The sequence below is a fragment of the Chlamydotis macqueenii genome, chromosome 20, assembly GCF_036417535.1.
Source record: "Chlamydotis macqueenii isolate bChlMac1 chromosome 20, bChlMac1.mat, whole genome shotgun sequence".
Taxonomy (NCBI): Eukaryota; Metazoa; Chordata; class Aves; order Otidiformes; family Otididae; genus Chlamydotis; species Chlamydotis macqueenii.
The window spans coordinates 1,530,741-1,545,629 of record NC_141575.1 but is presented as its reverse complement, the minus strand read 5'-3'; the positions used below and the strand labels follow the sequence as shown (position 1 = coordinate 1,545,629).

At 41.0% G+C, this 14,889-nt stretch overlaps 1 protein-coding gene across 2 annotated transcripts in view; it reads left to right on the top strand.

The window, feature by feature from the left end:
- The window catches only part of NEK6 (NIMA related kinase 6), a 65,119-nt gene that overhangs the window by 21,211 nt on the left and 29,019 nt on the right, over positions 1–14,889 (top strand). The window contains exons 2-3 of one of the 2 annotated variants that reach the window (XM_086763482.1): positions 4,112–4,236; positions 13,516–13,656. In XM_086763482.1, the coding sequence (XP_086619608.1) occupies positions 4,144–4,236; positions 13,516–13,656 (234 nt within the window). In that variant the 5' untranslated portion in view covers positions 4,112–4,143. The remainder of the gene's footprint in view (positions 1–4,111; positions 4,237–13,515; positions 13,657–14,889) is intronic. The other variant, XM_086763483.1, reaches the window with a different exon arrangement.

The following is a 14,889-nucleotide window of genomic DNA, read 5'->3' as shown; positions in this document are numbered from 1 at the left end:
TAGCTCAGAGCGTGGTCACTTCCTCAGGAGAGCACAAGTGTCTGGAACGGGGGCGAAAGTCCCTTAGAATTGTGTCGGACACTGTCATGTTCTCTGCTCAACATTTTTGTGTTCAGAAATGTAATTGCGATGTTTGTTTTGCAGTTAGACTTTTCTAAAGAGAAGAATCTCAAAAACCTCACAGAATTTTGTAGAATGATGACTCCAGGCAATCAGTGTCCCTTTTTTGACATAATGAAGTGCTTTTGCGTTGTTGGCTGCTACTTGAAGCCCCTCTGTGAAGCCCCGTCCCGGGGATCCCCCTTCCAGTCTGCCCACAGCATGTGCTTGCCCACAGCCCAGAATAGCCGGGCTGACAGCTTGGGGCAGGACACGCTGTCCCGTAGGTGTCAGCGGGCCAGAGCTGCTGTCATGTGAGCTGTGCCATATCTCTTTTCAAAGCTGATATTTTGTTCTTACTCCTTCCTTTGCTTCCAGCTGTAGCGCTTTGAACTAACAGTGGCCAAACCCAAATACTCTGCCTCGTGCATTCCCGTACGTCCTCGCGGCAGCCAGGCTGTGCTGAGCTCTTAATTGCCTTCCTGTTGTCTAATCCCGCGCGGTAGGTAATCGCACCTTGAGTTGCCTTACGGCAGCTGGAAAGTTGCGGTTCTCTTAGGAATGTCCCAGATTTCTGTACGATCAGATTACTTGGGTTCTCATATTCAGAAATAACTCTTTTCTGTGTTTGAGCTGTGGTCCTTTCCGAAGGCAGGACACGGTAGATACGATGTTTGATCAGTGTTAGACTACAGACATTTCACGTGGCGCTGCCTGGACATGCCTTTTATCTCAAGGCTGTAAATGTGAAATTTCTGAATTCCTTTGGAGATAAGTGACGAGAAGTGAGGCTGTCAGTAGCCTGCAATCCCTAGCAGTGTTTTCTCTGTGCTTAGAAGAGAAAAAACATGTGTTATGTTCTTCTTTCAAGTAAATAGCCTTTCTTCGAATAGTGAATAATAAAATAATTAAGATAGTTCTGGCAGTGTAATGTAAGGTAGACATTTCATAGGGCAGTTTAATGTTGCTATCAAGAGACACATTTTTATTTTTTTAAATGTTCACCTGGTTATTAATAAACCTACAGATGCCTGATGTTGGAGGAATCTTAAAATCAAACTTCTCCATACTAGTAGCGATTATCCTTCTCCCACTGGAGTTTTATAGTACCAAGTTGAAAAAATCTGTTTGTGTTGAGAGCAACCCATGCGTTAGCCTGTTTATCTGCAGCAGGTACTCTGACTCTCACGTGAGCATTTGTTAGAGTGAGAGTTCATTTGCTTAGGAAACGAGGAGCCTTTTCTCTGCTTTTTTCCCAATGACCAGAGCGCTTGTGTTATGGTAGCTGGTGTTGGGAAAGATCTGCCAGAGCTAAAGGCTTGTTTCACTGACAACTGTTAAAAGAACCAAGGACAACTTGCTACAGAAATTCTTCTGCATCATATTTTCTCCCCCACTCCCCCAAATATTTAAAATACCTTTGTATTTTAAATTAAGAGTTAGTCACTGCCCGAGTGCCAGGCATGCACTATTAATACACTAATGAGGTCAGGTTGTGCTCTTTCGCTGAGTGAATACTTGCCAAAACTCTGGAAATGAGTTACTGAAAATGGTTGTGTTGGCCACTAAATCTTCCCTTGTCATCCTTACACTTTTAGTCGCTGCTAAGGACAGCAAAAATGTGACTCTAAATGACGTATTACCTCGAGCGTGTGTGGATAATGAATAACTAGCTATGAATAACATTATTAAATAAGCTCCAAAAAACCTGCGTACGAATCTTTGTGAGGAAAGGGCGTTAGTGTTGTATACATGCTGTGAATGTGCTTTTAGGACTAGCTTCGCTCTTGGGGCTCTAGTCTGACCCCAGACCTGGCGTGGAGCAAGAAGCACTGTGAGCCACTCTGTGTCTCCTGAATAGCTGAAAAAAATTACCAGGGTTTGTCCCCGAGTCGGGCTCAGATACGGTGACACTAATGATTCAAGTATGGTTTTTGTTTCCTAGGAGGGCTAGAAAATACCTGTATGCCTGGTCTCTTCTGCTTCTGCAAACAGAAGGTGTGTCTGGCAGGCTCTCAGCGAAAAGCCCGTAACTGCCCTGTTACTGTTTACTACAGCGTGCCTGAACTCCGTGCAGAGCTGTGTCAGAGGAGGGTTGGCTAATTTGGGATCACATTGTTGTTCCAGCACTAGGAATGTCTCAGCTGCCTGACGGGCAGCTCTCTCCAACTTCACAGGATGGTTTTTGAAGGTGAGCAGGCTGTCATTGCAGATTATAGTGTCGTGCTGGCCTGGAAACCGCAGCATCTGGATGAGCCTTGCCTCTGCCAGGAGTGACCTTGTGGAGGGAAAGTGGGGAAACTGCTTCGAGTGGTCTGGGCGTCACGGCTGGGGTTGGTGGGCAGGGTCCTGTCCTGATGCTGAGGCAGTGCAGTTGTACACACGCTCTCGGAGGAATGCGGTGTTTCCGCACAGTTGCGATGAGCAGTCGTACCCATGCTGCTGTGGTTGGACTTGGGTGGTGTTTTCCAGTGTCCAGCATCCTACTGAAGCAGTGACAAGTCTGGTACTTCCCGTTTGGGAAATAAGTTCTTCTGCCTCATTCGACCATTGTGGGAATTTAACTTCTCAATTTCTTTTTTTTTTTTTCTCTCTCTTTTCTAAATGCTAAAAAATGAAAACTGACTACCACACTTCCAATTCCTTCTAATTGGCTTGTGTTACGGTTGATTATAACCTCTTCTCTGAGCCCTCTCACCCAAGTATTTGTCTCTCTTCTTCCTTCCTGTTACCCACAAGCTTTTGCTTGGTTTTATAATACTGCTCAAATAAAACTGATCTTGTCATACTGTATAATTTGATTCAAGTTAGACCCAGGATGGGATGTGCAGAAGTTTTATGTTAGAGGTGCTGGATTTCACAGCTCTGCGCCAGCTGTGCTGCCAGCATAAATGAAGGTTAAATTTTGTTTTGTGTTGTAAATGAAAACTTCACAAATGAGGTCTTTGCACTGAAAGGGGGAGGGCAGACTGAATTGGTCTCTGTAGGGTGAAGGGCAATTTTAGAATGAAAATGAAGGATTGTTGTGAACAGTGATGGTGAATTTATTTTTGCCTCCTTACAGTAAGCTCTGTATCTGATGACTTTTTCTAGATTCTCTTCCGCACCACATGCTTTTAGGTTCTGTAATTTTGTAGGAGATTCTGTGGGACAACCGTGCTTAGTAATTGCTGCGTGTAAAACGGCAACAAACTCATTAATGGAATTTTCCCTTGTTTGTTTGTTCCCGGAATAGTAGTTTGATCTCGTTGAATCCAATATGATTTCTAGCTACTGCTTCCTGTGGCTTACCAACCTGCATGAAAACTTTTGATTTGGGAGTGGGGAAGGAGGGGTGTGTAAAGGTACAGCTTTAGGTTGTCCCCGGCCAAAGAAAGGTACAACTGTCTGGTGGGACTTTTGTCACTTTTGTTTTACAAACGGAAATGTGCTAACCTTTCTTGAATTGTCCACTAAAGGTCCGATACCATCGGGGATCATCTCGGTTCACCAGTTCTAGGGGAGGTGGCACTACCTGCTGTTACGGTTGACAAAAGCAGTGCCTTTTGTAGGTAACAAAGCCACTGGCCAAATAAACCCCTTTTCTTCTGTGTTGGTTGTTTTGAAATGACACCAGTAATATTTGGGATATCGGTATTTTGTTTTGTAATCTCAGGAGAGCTAGGGTAGCTTTGACCTGTTGCTGTGTCTTTCCAGCTTGCAGGTGGCAGCGGGTGTGTTCTGGTCTGTCCCTGATGGACTGAGCTCCCGCAGGACTGGTGGTAGGCAGGGGTTTGCTTTCTTTGCGAATTGGCTGCGTGAGTCAATTCGAGGGAAGAAGGGGGAGGAATCGGTTCTTGCTGATTGCTGGAACCAAGTTCTTGCTGGAACCAAGCCCTTTGAGGGAAGGAATCAGTTCTTGCTGTCTTGATGTGCAACCACATGTAGGCACACCCCTAGAAGGAGTTTCTTGCTTTCAGCACTTGATGGACAGTGATGAGACTTCTCTCTCCCCTCTTTCTTTTAACTCCAGCAGAACTGTGAGGCAGAGTTTGGTATGATACCATGGAAGGGCAGCACAACCACCCGCATCATCTAGGGGACCAGAACAACCCTCTTTGCAAGCTGCCAGGGCAGGAATATCAGCATGATCCTCAGGTAAGTGCGTGTATCTCTTCAATCTTTCTCTTGCTCTGCTTTCTTCCTTTTCTTTTATAAAGGTCTGTAGATTTCTTGGCATCTAGCCTTGTTGGTTTGTTTTGTTTGGTTGTTTTTTTTCCCCCCCTCCCTTCCTTTGTTTATAATGTGGTTATAGCAGTTTTAGGGTATATCCAGTTTGGGATTCTGCCAGCCAGCCAGAGTTTCCTGAATCTCGGTTTTTTTTATGATAATAAGAGAAAAAGGAAATACTTTGAATTTTGCTTAAAGCAAGTATTTTAAAATCATCTTATGAGAACATAGTACTGTGTTGGCTTTCTCTTCTCTTTGATTCCTTGAAGAAAAGGCCAAAGAAAAGCAATCTCTCTCTTCCCTGCTTTGCTGCAGAAGTGGGCTAAAACGAGGGTTAGACCTGGTTTCAAAGTAAGGTTGATACCTTCACTGTAATTATGAAACTTGTATTTTGTGAATGCTGGCTGCTTGCCTTTTTTAGCCTGCTTGTTTATCAGAGCAGTTAAGTTTTACCTATACATATTTTAAGGAGTAAACAGAGCATAGGATTTGCAAAAACCCAAAGTTGCCTACACATAGAGTACAACGACGAATGCATCTTATGCAGCACTGCTGGGAAAGTAATGTTGAATGGAACAAAGCCCCCCTCTCCTAATGTAGCAATTTGTCATATTAAGTCATTTAATAATAATTGAATCCCCTTGATTAATCTCCTAGAATTAGCCAGTTGCATTTTGAGCAATTAGGGTTAATTACTGCCTCATTTGGCAGGATAGAGCCCCTGTAATTATTTCATGAACAAGATTAGGAAGTGTTCCTGTGCAGCAGATACATTCATGGCATCTTGGAGCACGTGTTAGAATTTGTAATGACATAGTTAAGTGTAATTAGTAGCTAATAATCTATGTTCCGCTGTTATGCTGATGCTGAGTGGGCTCATTTTGCTGTATGGTCATTGTTCAGTGAAACCTCCCCTCGACTCTGTTCATATCCAGGTTGTGTTAGTGGAGGTCTGTGAGTGAATTAACTGTTCTGAGAATGATCTTGTTTGGAATTAGGATTGCAGAAAGACTTTCTTTTGGTTTTGCTGTTAAAATTAATTAAGAAAAAAAAAAATCTGAGTAACAAAAATATATAGTCTGCCAGAGAAAAAAAAAATGCTTCTCTTCAGAAAACTTAGTTTAGAAATTTAAAAAATTGTAGTCTTTACAGGGCAGACTACCTTACATTGATGGCATGATATAATTTTCTATCACATATTTCTGGTTCTCCATTTTGGAGAAACATAATTATGTATCATTTTCAATTTTCTGGTACCTATTACCTGGAAGAATCTAAAATGACATCATTTCTTTCTTCTGAAGATCTAAGTAATGCAGACATGCTGTATAATGGCTTGTGAAAGAGAGGTTTGGGAAGGAAAAATTGACCAGACTTGTAAGACAAGAAATGTCATGCATGGCAGGGATAAAAGCTTAAGCAGAAAAAAAAGACAAACAGAATTTGAGCTTTTAGAGTCTCAAATGAGGAAAGTTTCTTGTGTGGAATGGCTCTCTCATTCTTCCAGATCTTTCAGAACTGCTGTGTCACCCCCAAAATGGCCAGAGCAGCAGTGTGCTCCTCTAGTAGAACCTTTTCCCGTAATTACTCTGCTTCCTAAGCTTTTTTTTCCTTTTGTTCTGACAGAAGTGTTATTCCTGTTTCATAACTAGTTCCTGTAGAGCTATGATAAGTGTATCAGGCTGTTCTTTCTGTCTTAACTGCTGTAGTTTAGTAATAAGATGACACTTTTGAGTAACGCTTCATATTTAGAGGTTTTCTAAATAGAATAAGTGAATCTATAAATATAAAAAAGGCTCAATAAAATCACAGTTTAGCTGCTGGCTCCCTTACCTGCCCAGCATCACTCTGGTGAAGTTTCTCAGCAAGAGAAGGAACATTGTCTAGTGATGTTCCAGAGTGAAAGTGTCGATTACGTAAGCTTCTAGATTACTTGGTGTTAATAGCAGTAAGCAATAAAAGTTATTTAGGAGTAAATCAGTGATGTAAAAATAGAGCTATTATTTTTGACTTAGTTTTCCTACTATATCAACATAATAACTCACTTTTAAACAGCCCTTTTATGTACTCGCGCAGCTGAGCAGCAGAGCTCTTTGTGGTGCATTCATTTTGGTCTGCGAACTGTAGGTAGATTTGAACTGGTCACCTAGCAGCAAAGACTCTGCGATTTACCATTTTCTGAAGTGCTTGGATTATTTCTGTGTTAATGTTAATTTCTTTGTGAGTGTCGCTTTGGTCGGCTGTTTTAAAGCTGCTATTTCTCTTTCCTTGTCGTAGTCTGATACAAATATCTGCTGATAGGGATGTCAGAACTGTGACACTCAAGCCAAGTTCTCTGACAAACTTTAAATTCTAGGTAGCAGGTCAGGTTAAGGATATTTTATGATGACTGCGTAGTCTAGTTTTGAAGCTGCAAATTGAAAAACCTGATGTACTCTTCAATAATTACTTGACTACCTGTTTGAAGGATAATCCATATTTTAAGTTTCCTCATCTCTTGTGAGCTCAGAAGTTCTTTTTTTAATCAATCTGTTCTAATGTGTTCTCATAAATTCACACTGAATTTCAACCTCAAAGTATGCAAAATTCTTTTCAAGTAGGCATTATGGAATGGAGATGGGTGTATAATTTGGGACATCATAAAGAGGTTTGAAACACTGATGTTGATAGTAAATCATTGTGTATAATGTGGATGTGTTCAACTGGAGGGGCTGAAGCTTCCCCGTCTACCACCGCAGATGTCTTTTAAAGGTGAAATTAGTTTACGGTAAATGTCATTCAGATGAAGTATGCTCTTTAGACGCAAGGAAACCATTGCTTTAAAATTAATGATGCGTTGCAAATATCAGAAAAAAAGTATATCCAGTGTAAAGATAATTAAAATTCAGGTCAGAAGTGTATGACTTAGTCGGGCTAAATTTTTTAATGAGATTTCAGAAAATTAATTGGGCGAGTATGTTTTTACTCTTCTAAAAAATATTTCATTTCATGGCTTTACAAGAAAGATGCTTTTATTGGCATCTGAAGATTGTAGTGTCTGACTTTTTAACTGTTGGTGAACCAATCTGTAACAATTTTTAGGTTGATTATGAATAGTCAAAATGTCTCGTGACCTGGTAGCCATTTGTGCAGAATGATGACTAGTGCTGGGTTTCCACATGCCAATCAGCAGTAAATCAACTGACTTTATTATTAATTAACATTAGCACTCTGGGTTTATATATTGTGCAATTAGCAGAGAACATTCCCCTTTTTTCAGCTCATTCAGTCTTACTTTTTTTTCCCGTGCATGTGGGAGAAGCAGTCATACAGGCACTGCTCTGCAGCAAATGAGTATTTTACTGATATTTTTGTCTTCCGTCTCTCGGTCCTCTCCTTTGCCTGAAGCGCCGGGTTAGAGGCTGCAGGAAAGGCTGCTTGGACAGTTTGTTCAGCACTGTTCAGATTTTTCCCAGCTCTTAAATAATTACAAAGAGGTAAATATATTGGCCAAACATTAATTGTTCTGGAGATTGAAAGTCTTTCTACAGAACAATTTTTTTTCTTATTATTCCTTATTTGAAAATACAAAATCTGACCTGTACAGCTACTCATTTAAAAAACATAAAAATTCAGTTCAGATTATGTAACTGTCCCGCCTGCACGTAGTTGTAGCAGTGTATGACAGATTTGGGGGAAATTGTGTCAAATCTCTAGTTGTAAATTTTGGCATGTTTGTACTCTTGCATGCTCAGTCTCGCCTCTGCTCACGTGCTTCCGTAACACACATCCCTGAAAATGCGGAAGCACACATAGAAACTACATCTACCACCATGAGCAAGTATGTAGCAAGGAACTTTTCTTTCTTCCTCCATATCTGCCTGGGTCGCTTTATGATCTGTTATATAGAGACTCCTAATAATTTTTAATTAAGTTTTTTATCCTTGCAGCATATCTGTTCGGGTGCATACAAGATAATACAGCTGAATTTTTTTATTTAATTAGATTTTTTTTTAATATGATAAAGCCTTATTAATTCTGTTTTGCAGAAAGTCTCATAAATACTCAAAATTTGAGGCTGAAAGTTCTGGCAAGTTCTCTGTTAAGTACTGTGATGAGGGCTGTCGTCGCGTACTTTTGCCAGCTTTGAAATTTTTGCTCTCGCATCAGTGATTACATCTAAAAGAGAACATATATGCCAAAGATGCTGTCTAGAATAGCTTGTTCTTGGAATAATCTCTGCGTTTCTTCTTAAAAATGAATAGCCTCTTTATTTGAGTGAGGAATTAATTGACTTTAATATTTGGCTTTTTTTTTTTTTTTTTTTTTTAATGCAGTAGTAGAAGAATGAGACTTCATTGTGTGGATAAAGAGAACAGCCTTTGTCTCAAAACTAGTTCTTCCCAGACTGTTCCCTTCCTACAGCTGCTCTGGGAACAGAAGTGTGCCAACAGCCCAATTTTTATAGTGTCCTAGAGGTCCGGGGTTGGGGGGGGGGGCACACGGTGGTATTTTTTTCCCTTTTTCCTTTTTTTTTTTTTGTGGGGTTTTTTTTTTTTTTTTTTGGGGGGGGTGTTTTTTTTTTGTTTGTTTGTTTTTTTTATTTAAGCTCCATCATTGACCCTGAAACCTGTTCTGTAGAGATAGTGTCTTGATTTTCCTGTGTTCATGCAAACCTGAACCCTTCACTGAGCCCAAATCTGTCCTGAAAATGAGAAAATCTATTTCTGATTAACAGGTTTGAAGATTATGATGGTATGTAATTTTACACACAATTTATATCTGTATATGAAAACTCTGAGATTTGCGGAATAATGATCGTTATTGATTTGAATGAATAGATATTGGTTATTTGACAGCTTTATGTAGTGGTTAAATGTGGAAGGTTTTGGGGGAAAAAAAAAAAAAAAAAAGAGTTCCCCTTGTCGAAAGTTCTGAAATAGTGAAGAAGGCCAGCCTGTAGGGATGAGAGGTAGATGTTTCTTGGGTATTCTAAACGTGTCCTTGTAACAGTATTTAGAAGAGTCACCTGCTTATGTTTAAGTACAGTGAAGAATAGCAGCAGGTTAATTTTGAGCAGAGGTAGGGGAAAGCCGACTGCTGTAGTCAATGGGGAGCTTTCCGGTGTGGTTGGGTCTGACCTGAGCATGCTCTCTCGCTTATTCTGTAATCAAACTTCTTCTAGCCCGTATGAAAGCTCCATTACTTTAATTAGGTCTGATAGGTTGTGATAGCAAATGCAAATCTAGGTCATTGCATATGTAAATGTGCAGCTGTAGTCCTGGAGGATGCCAGAACACATCAGCTAAGGTGTCCAGTCATCGCCCGGCGCTAGCTCCGGCACGGCGAGCAGACTTTGTGTGCTAACCATGGGAAAGTGGTTAGGACGCCCACACACTTGCCTCACGTTTATTTATATTTTCGAGTTAAGAAGTTGCGAGATGTTTCTTGGCATGTGCTTAAAATATTAATTGACACTGAAACACTCTTGGTTTAAACACACAATTTAATGATTTATGAAGGGCAAACTGATACCATTCTTGATTGCAGCATGGAAATCTTCCTTACAAAGAAAGTTTTGTGGTAGTTGCCTCATAAAATCTTGTTAGAATTGCAGCCTCTATCCTGAATGTTAACTCCAAGGGAGAAAAGCTTTTGCTCAGGCTTTTTCTTGCTACTCAAGAAGAGCGTGACTCAGGAGGGGCAAGTTCACAGTTAAGGAAATGTTTTGATTCCTTTCTGTTCTTTAATTAGGACAAAGTATTTTGTATTTTTATATACTGACACCTTTGTTTTGGCTGGGTAAAGCGATTTGACTGGGCAACTGAATTAATTTGCTTAGTAGCTCCTACGAAAAAGAATCGGGAAATGGAGCTGTTCCTGGTTAGTTCCCAGCCCAGTTAAACAAATCCTTGTGTCCAGACATTCTTCTGGTGATTTCGTCACACAAAAAATGCACATAAACTAATGTTTTGTTAACGCTCCCAGGAATGAGATGAGTATTCCTGTGTTACTGCAATGGATATTGATGTGTATTACTGCATACCAAATCCCTGCACAAAGAGGTTGCAACCAGTTTAAACTGAAAAAACTAGAGGGAATGATTACCTTGAATATTTGCTTGTCTAGTTTCAACCCATGTTGTGTTACTTTGTTGATGATTTACTAACTGAAAGGGGAATGTATGTAAATAATAAAGCAGCTGTTTACCCGAGGCCCCATGGGCTACCTTTCCGCTCATCACTGAAAGGATGCTCCCATTTTATTGTACAGCATACACTGCAAAATGTAGAGAAACCAATCCTGAATCTTCATTTTAATTTTTATTTTGCTCTGTTATGGCTTGTAATTGCAGGATAACTCAAGCACAGCACAAGTACTGAGGGTAGCCTTCCTTTGCTTGCTAACACGAGCTCCGATCGCAGCCAGTGCTGGCTGCGTGGTGAGGTGGGTGGCAGCGTTTCCGAGTAGGGGAGACTGAAGTGGTCTCAAAAGGGAAAGGCTCCCTGAGCTGTTCACAGGAAATGCTTGATGGAATTAGCTTCCTGTTTCCGTGTGACTTACCTTCGTGAATAACTGCACGTTCTAATGCAGCCTTCTTACTTGTGTAGGTTATTTTTCATGAATTACAATTTTTTTATTGTGTCATCTTTAGCTTAGAGAAATGAAAACCATCTCTCATAGTATGAGACTATTCAAATACTCATGGTGATAGATGGAAAAAATTACCTTTGGCCTTAACACTTCAAAAATAATTACTCAGGGTGTCACTTCATCTGAAAACGAGTGGATTTGCTCTTTTAGGGAACTTAAACTGGGAAAGCTGATGATCGTGATGGCCCAGAGTTAAATTTCCAGTTATGTGCCTACTTGAATTAGCAGGCATTGGGTCAACATGATGGAATTGCATTTTTGTCTTCTCTGGAGTTCATAACTGTCTAAGCTTTTCAGTTTTGCAACAGCCCTCTGTTTTCATAACTGCAGAGCTTGATCCTCACCGAGTTCTCGGCAGCTGACACAGGGCAGTGGTGTGGAAGTGCTGGGCAAGCTCCAGCAACGAACAGCCTTTCGCTGCCAGAGAGATGAGGGGACAGATGACAGCAAAAAGACCTGGTAGTCTTTTCACTGTCTAGTTTGTGATCTGCATCTCTGTATGATCAGCTTTCATAAAATGTAATCTTTTTTTTCTTGAGTATGCCTGCAGTAGAGCAATTTGTGGGGATTTCTCCTGCATCTGTTGTGATAAAGATGCTGTAAAGGTGACTTTTTTCAAAATAGCTTGCCTTGGTTGATTAATGCAGTTTGTGGGTCAGAAATTTCTATTTAGGGGACTTTATTGGTGAGTTTTCTTAAAAACATTGAATTTTACAACTTTGTTTATGAAACCTCCGCTAAGTAACTGTGATTGTAATTCAGAGTTGCACAGACACGTTGAAATACGGAATCTTTTTCAAATGTCTGTTTGATACTTTTGATTGTTGAATAGTAGTCTTTTTTATTTCTGTTGTAAAGAAATTAAGTCCAAACTTACTTACTTGTATAAATAAATATATACACTCACACTGTCTTGTATGTAGTGCTGGCAGAAGATGCTGGAGTGAAAGCTTTACCTGCATTTAAAATCTTACTTCTAGCCCCACCCCTCCAGGTTGGGAAATGGCAGCAGGAGCAATAGTTATCTCCCTAGAACACCCCACCCTCCTGGCCTGCCCTCCCTGGACGCTTGTGCTGGAGTTGTCTGCTAAAGATTCGGCTGTAAACAGAGAAACAGAGAAACCCTCCCCCCAGTTTGGTTGTGTACTTGTCTGATTGCTTTGTGGTGGTTTTTGATGGGAACTCTAAAATGGCTCAGGATGCTGAAGCTTAAAAATATTCTACCTGGCCGAGCATGGCAACTTTAAGTAACTAATTGTCATAATTTCTTTTTTAAACATTGGTTAGCAGTCATGTTAATTACAGAAGGGAGTGGAATGGCACTAGGGAGCAATTCCTAATCCATGGAGTATGTAGTCCTTGCTCTGTCTCGGTAATCCTATGCCACGTCTACCTGCCTGGCTGGGTATTTACCTGAGACGACGCAGAAGGAGGTGTCAGCATCTCCCAAGTGACACCGGCAGGCAAAGTTGATGAGAGGGTGTGTAACTCGGGAGGCAGTTGTTTGGGACGGATTAGTTACTTACATGGAAGGCAGGACTTTATTTCCTTTTTAAAAAAGTCATTTAACTTAATTCAGCCTATGTTACTGCTACATTTACTAGGAATCATTGGAGCTAGTCCAGAGGAGGCCACGCAGATGCTGAGAGGGCTGGAGCAGCTCTGCTGTGAGGCCAGGCTGAGAGCTGGGGCTGTTCAGCCTGGAGAAGAGGAGGCTCCGGGGAGAGCTGAGAGTGGCTCCCAGTGCCCAAAGGGGGCTGCAGGGAAGACGGGGAGAGACTCTTCAGCAGGGCCTGGTGTGACAGGACGAGGGGGAATGGTTTTAAAATAGAAGGAGGCAGATTCAGACTGGACATCAGGGAAATGTTTTTTACACTGAGGGTGGTGGAGCACTGGCCCAGGTTGCCCAGAGAGGCGGTGGATGCCCCATCCCTGGAAACGTTCCAGGCCAGGTTGGCCGGGGCTGTGAGCAACCTGATCTGGTTGGAGATGTCCCTGCTCCTGGCAGGGGGGTTGGACTGGGTGGGCTTTAATGCTCCCTTCCAACCCAAACCCTTCTGTCATTCTATGAATTAATGCATTTATGGTCGGAATTATCGATAGGCTGATCAGCCTAGATTAAATTCTTGACCATCAGAAAGGAGAGCAAGAGGGTGTGCACATTTGGCAATCTTAACTCTGTTCTGTACATTTTTGGTAGCTGTTACTAGTTTTATGGTTTGGTTAAAATTTCTACACAAGTCTCTGCTGTTGTGTGTGTGTGTGCTTGGGGCTGTATGCTGCGGTTTTATATTGCGACTGGTCTGGTACAGCGTTGTCTAAAGTGGGCAAAGAAAATTGAAGGTGGAAAGAGGAAAGCCAGACGGTTCTGATGTCCGTTCTACACCAAATCAACACCAGATTTCTCTATCTTTCTTGCTGGGCAGTCCTCACCGTGAGGAATTTATCCTCACGATATGATTAGTCATGGAATGTGCCAGTTTGCAGTAATAAAGATGATAGTTTGGAAGTGCAAGTTCATGTTTTTGCATCGCTTTCCCAGTTCATTGATTTCATTTCTTTTGACTTGAACAGAGGCATTTAACGTCGTACCCATATCGCTGCACGTTGGCAGATTTTCAGATTGAGAAAAAGATTGGGCGAGGACAATTCAGCGAAGTTTACAGAGCAACTTGTCTTCTGGACAGAAAACCTGTGGCACTAAAGAAAGTTCAGGTGAGCACTGAAGTTCGAAGTCTTACTATTCAGCAAGTAGAGTGGGAATGTTTAAGCATCTACACAGATTGAGTCAGATATTGCTTTCAGTGTTCTTTTGTCAGCAGTAATAATGCAATAAAAGTGGGTTATAAATTGAGGGTTTAAGCTTTGAGAGCACTGGATGATCTGGTTGGGTATTTTTGCATTTAAAAAACCCCAGCACTCTGCTTTCTTATTTTATTCAATCAGGGTTTAGAGGTCTTATTTCATTGACTTTTTAGCTTTTTTTTATTTCAAGATAAGGAGTAAAGAATAATGCTTCTGAAGGTCTCAGAGAAGTTTTACCAGTAGCGATTAAGTCAGGTTAGTTTCTTGGTGCCCAGTTTACATCCGGATATGAGAGGCCAGGTGGGCTCACCGCGCCCCTGCCTGCCCCGCGGTTGTACCCTCCGTGGCTGTCTTCTCCGTACACCCGTGTATCCCGGGTGGGACCCTGTTTCCATTTGTGCAGTGCATTTGCATTGCATGGTCAGTATCCTTTGTCATCTTGGAGTGGGTTTGTGTTTCTAAATCAGAATTAAGCAGCAGTACCAGAATTAATTTAATATTTATTTTTAATATCACTTTTTACTTTATGGAAAAGGTCCACTAAATTATTGTGAAATGTCAGTGAAAGAACGAGACCCTGATGGCCATAGTCATACAGCTAGGATCCTGCCATCCCGACACGGATGAATCGTGAGAACACAAGAACACGAGAGGGGAAAATGCCTGCACGTGCTGATGGAGTTTTAGAAGAATTTCTGAAAAACTCTCATGCAAGCAGTATAGATTTGTAACTTGGCTTAAAGTATTGTGCAGTGTTCAGAACAGCATTTTATTTGAATAAACTTACCTTTAACCCTTCAACAGAGTCTTTAAACTCCTGTTTCTAGTAACTTATTCTGATTATTACAGAATATTAACGCTCAATATTATCGATAATTATTACAGAGAAATCAGTGGAAGCTTTATCTATGTTTAAAAGAAAAAAATAAACATTTTATCTTTTATTTACTGTGTGAATTTAATAGCAACTGAAGTTGAATATGTTTTAAAAATCACAACAGCAAATTCACAAACAACTATCTTTTGGTGCTGCTTAGAATATTGCCTACAGGCTTTAAAATTAATTTTACCCTACTGCTAGCCCTTTAGTGGTTTCAGAATAAGGAAAGCATTGATTCTTCTTTGATCTGGGGATTGTGTGCG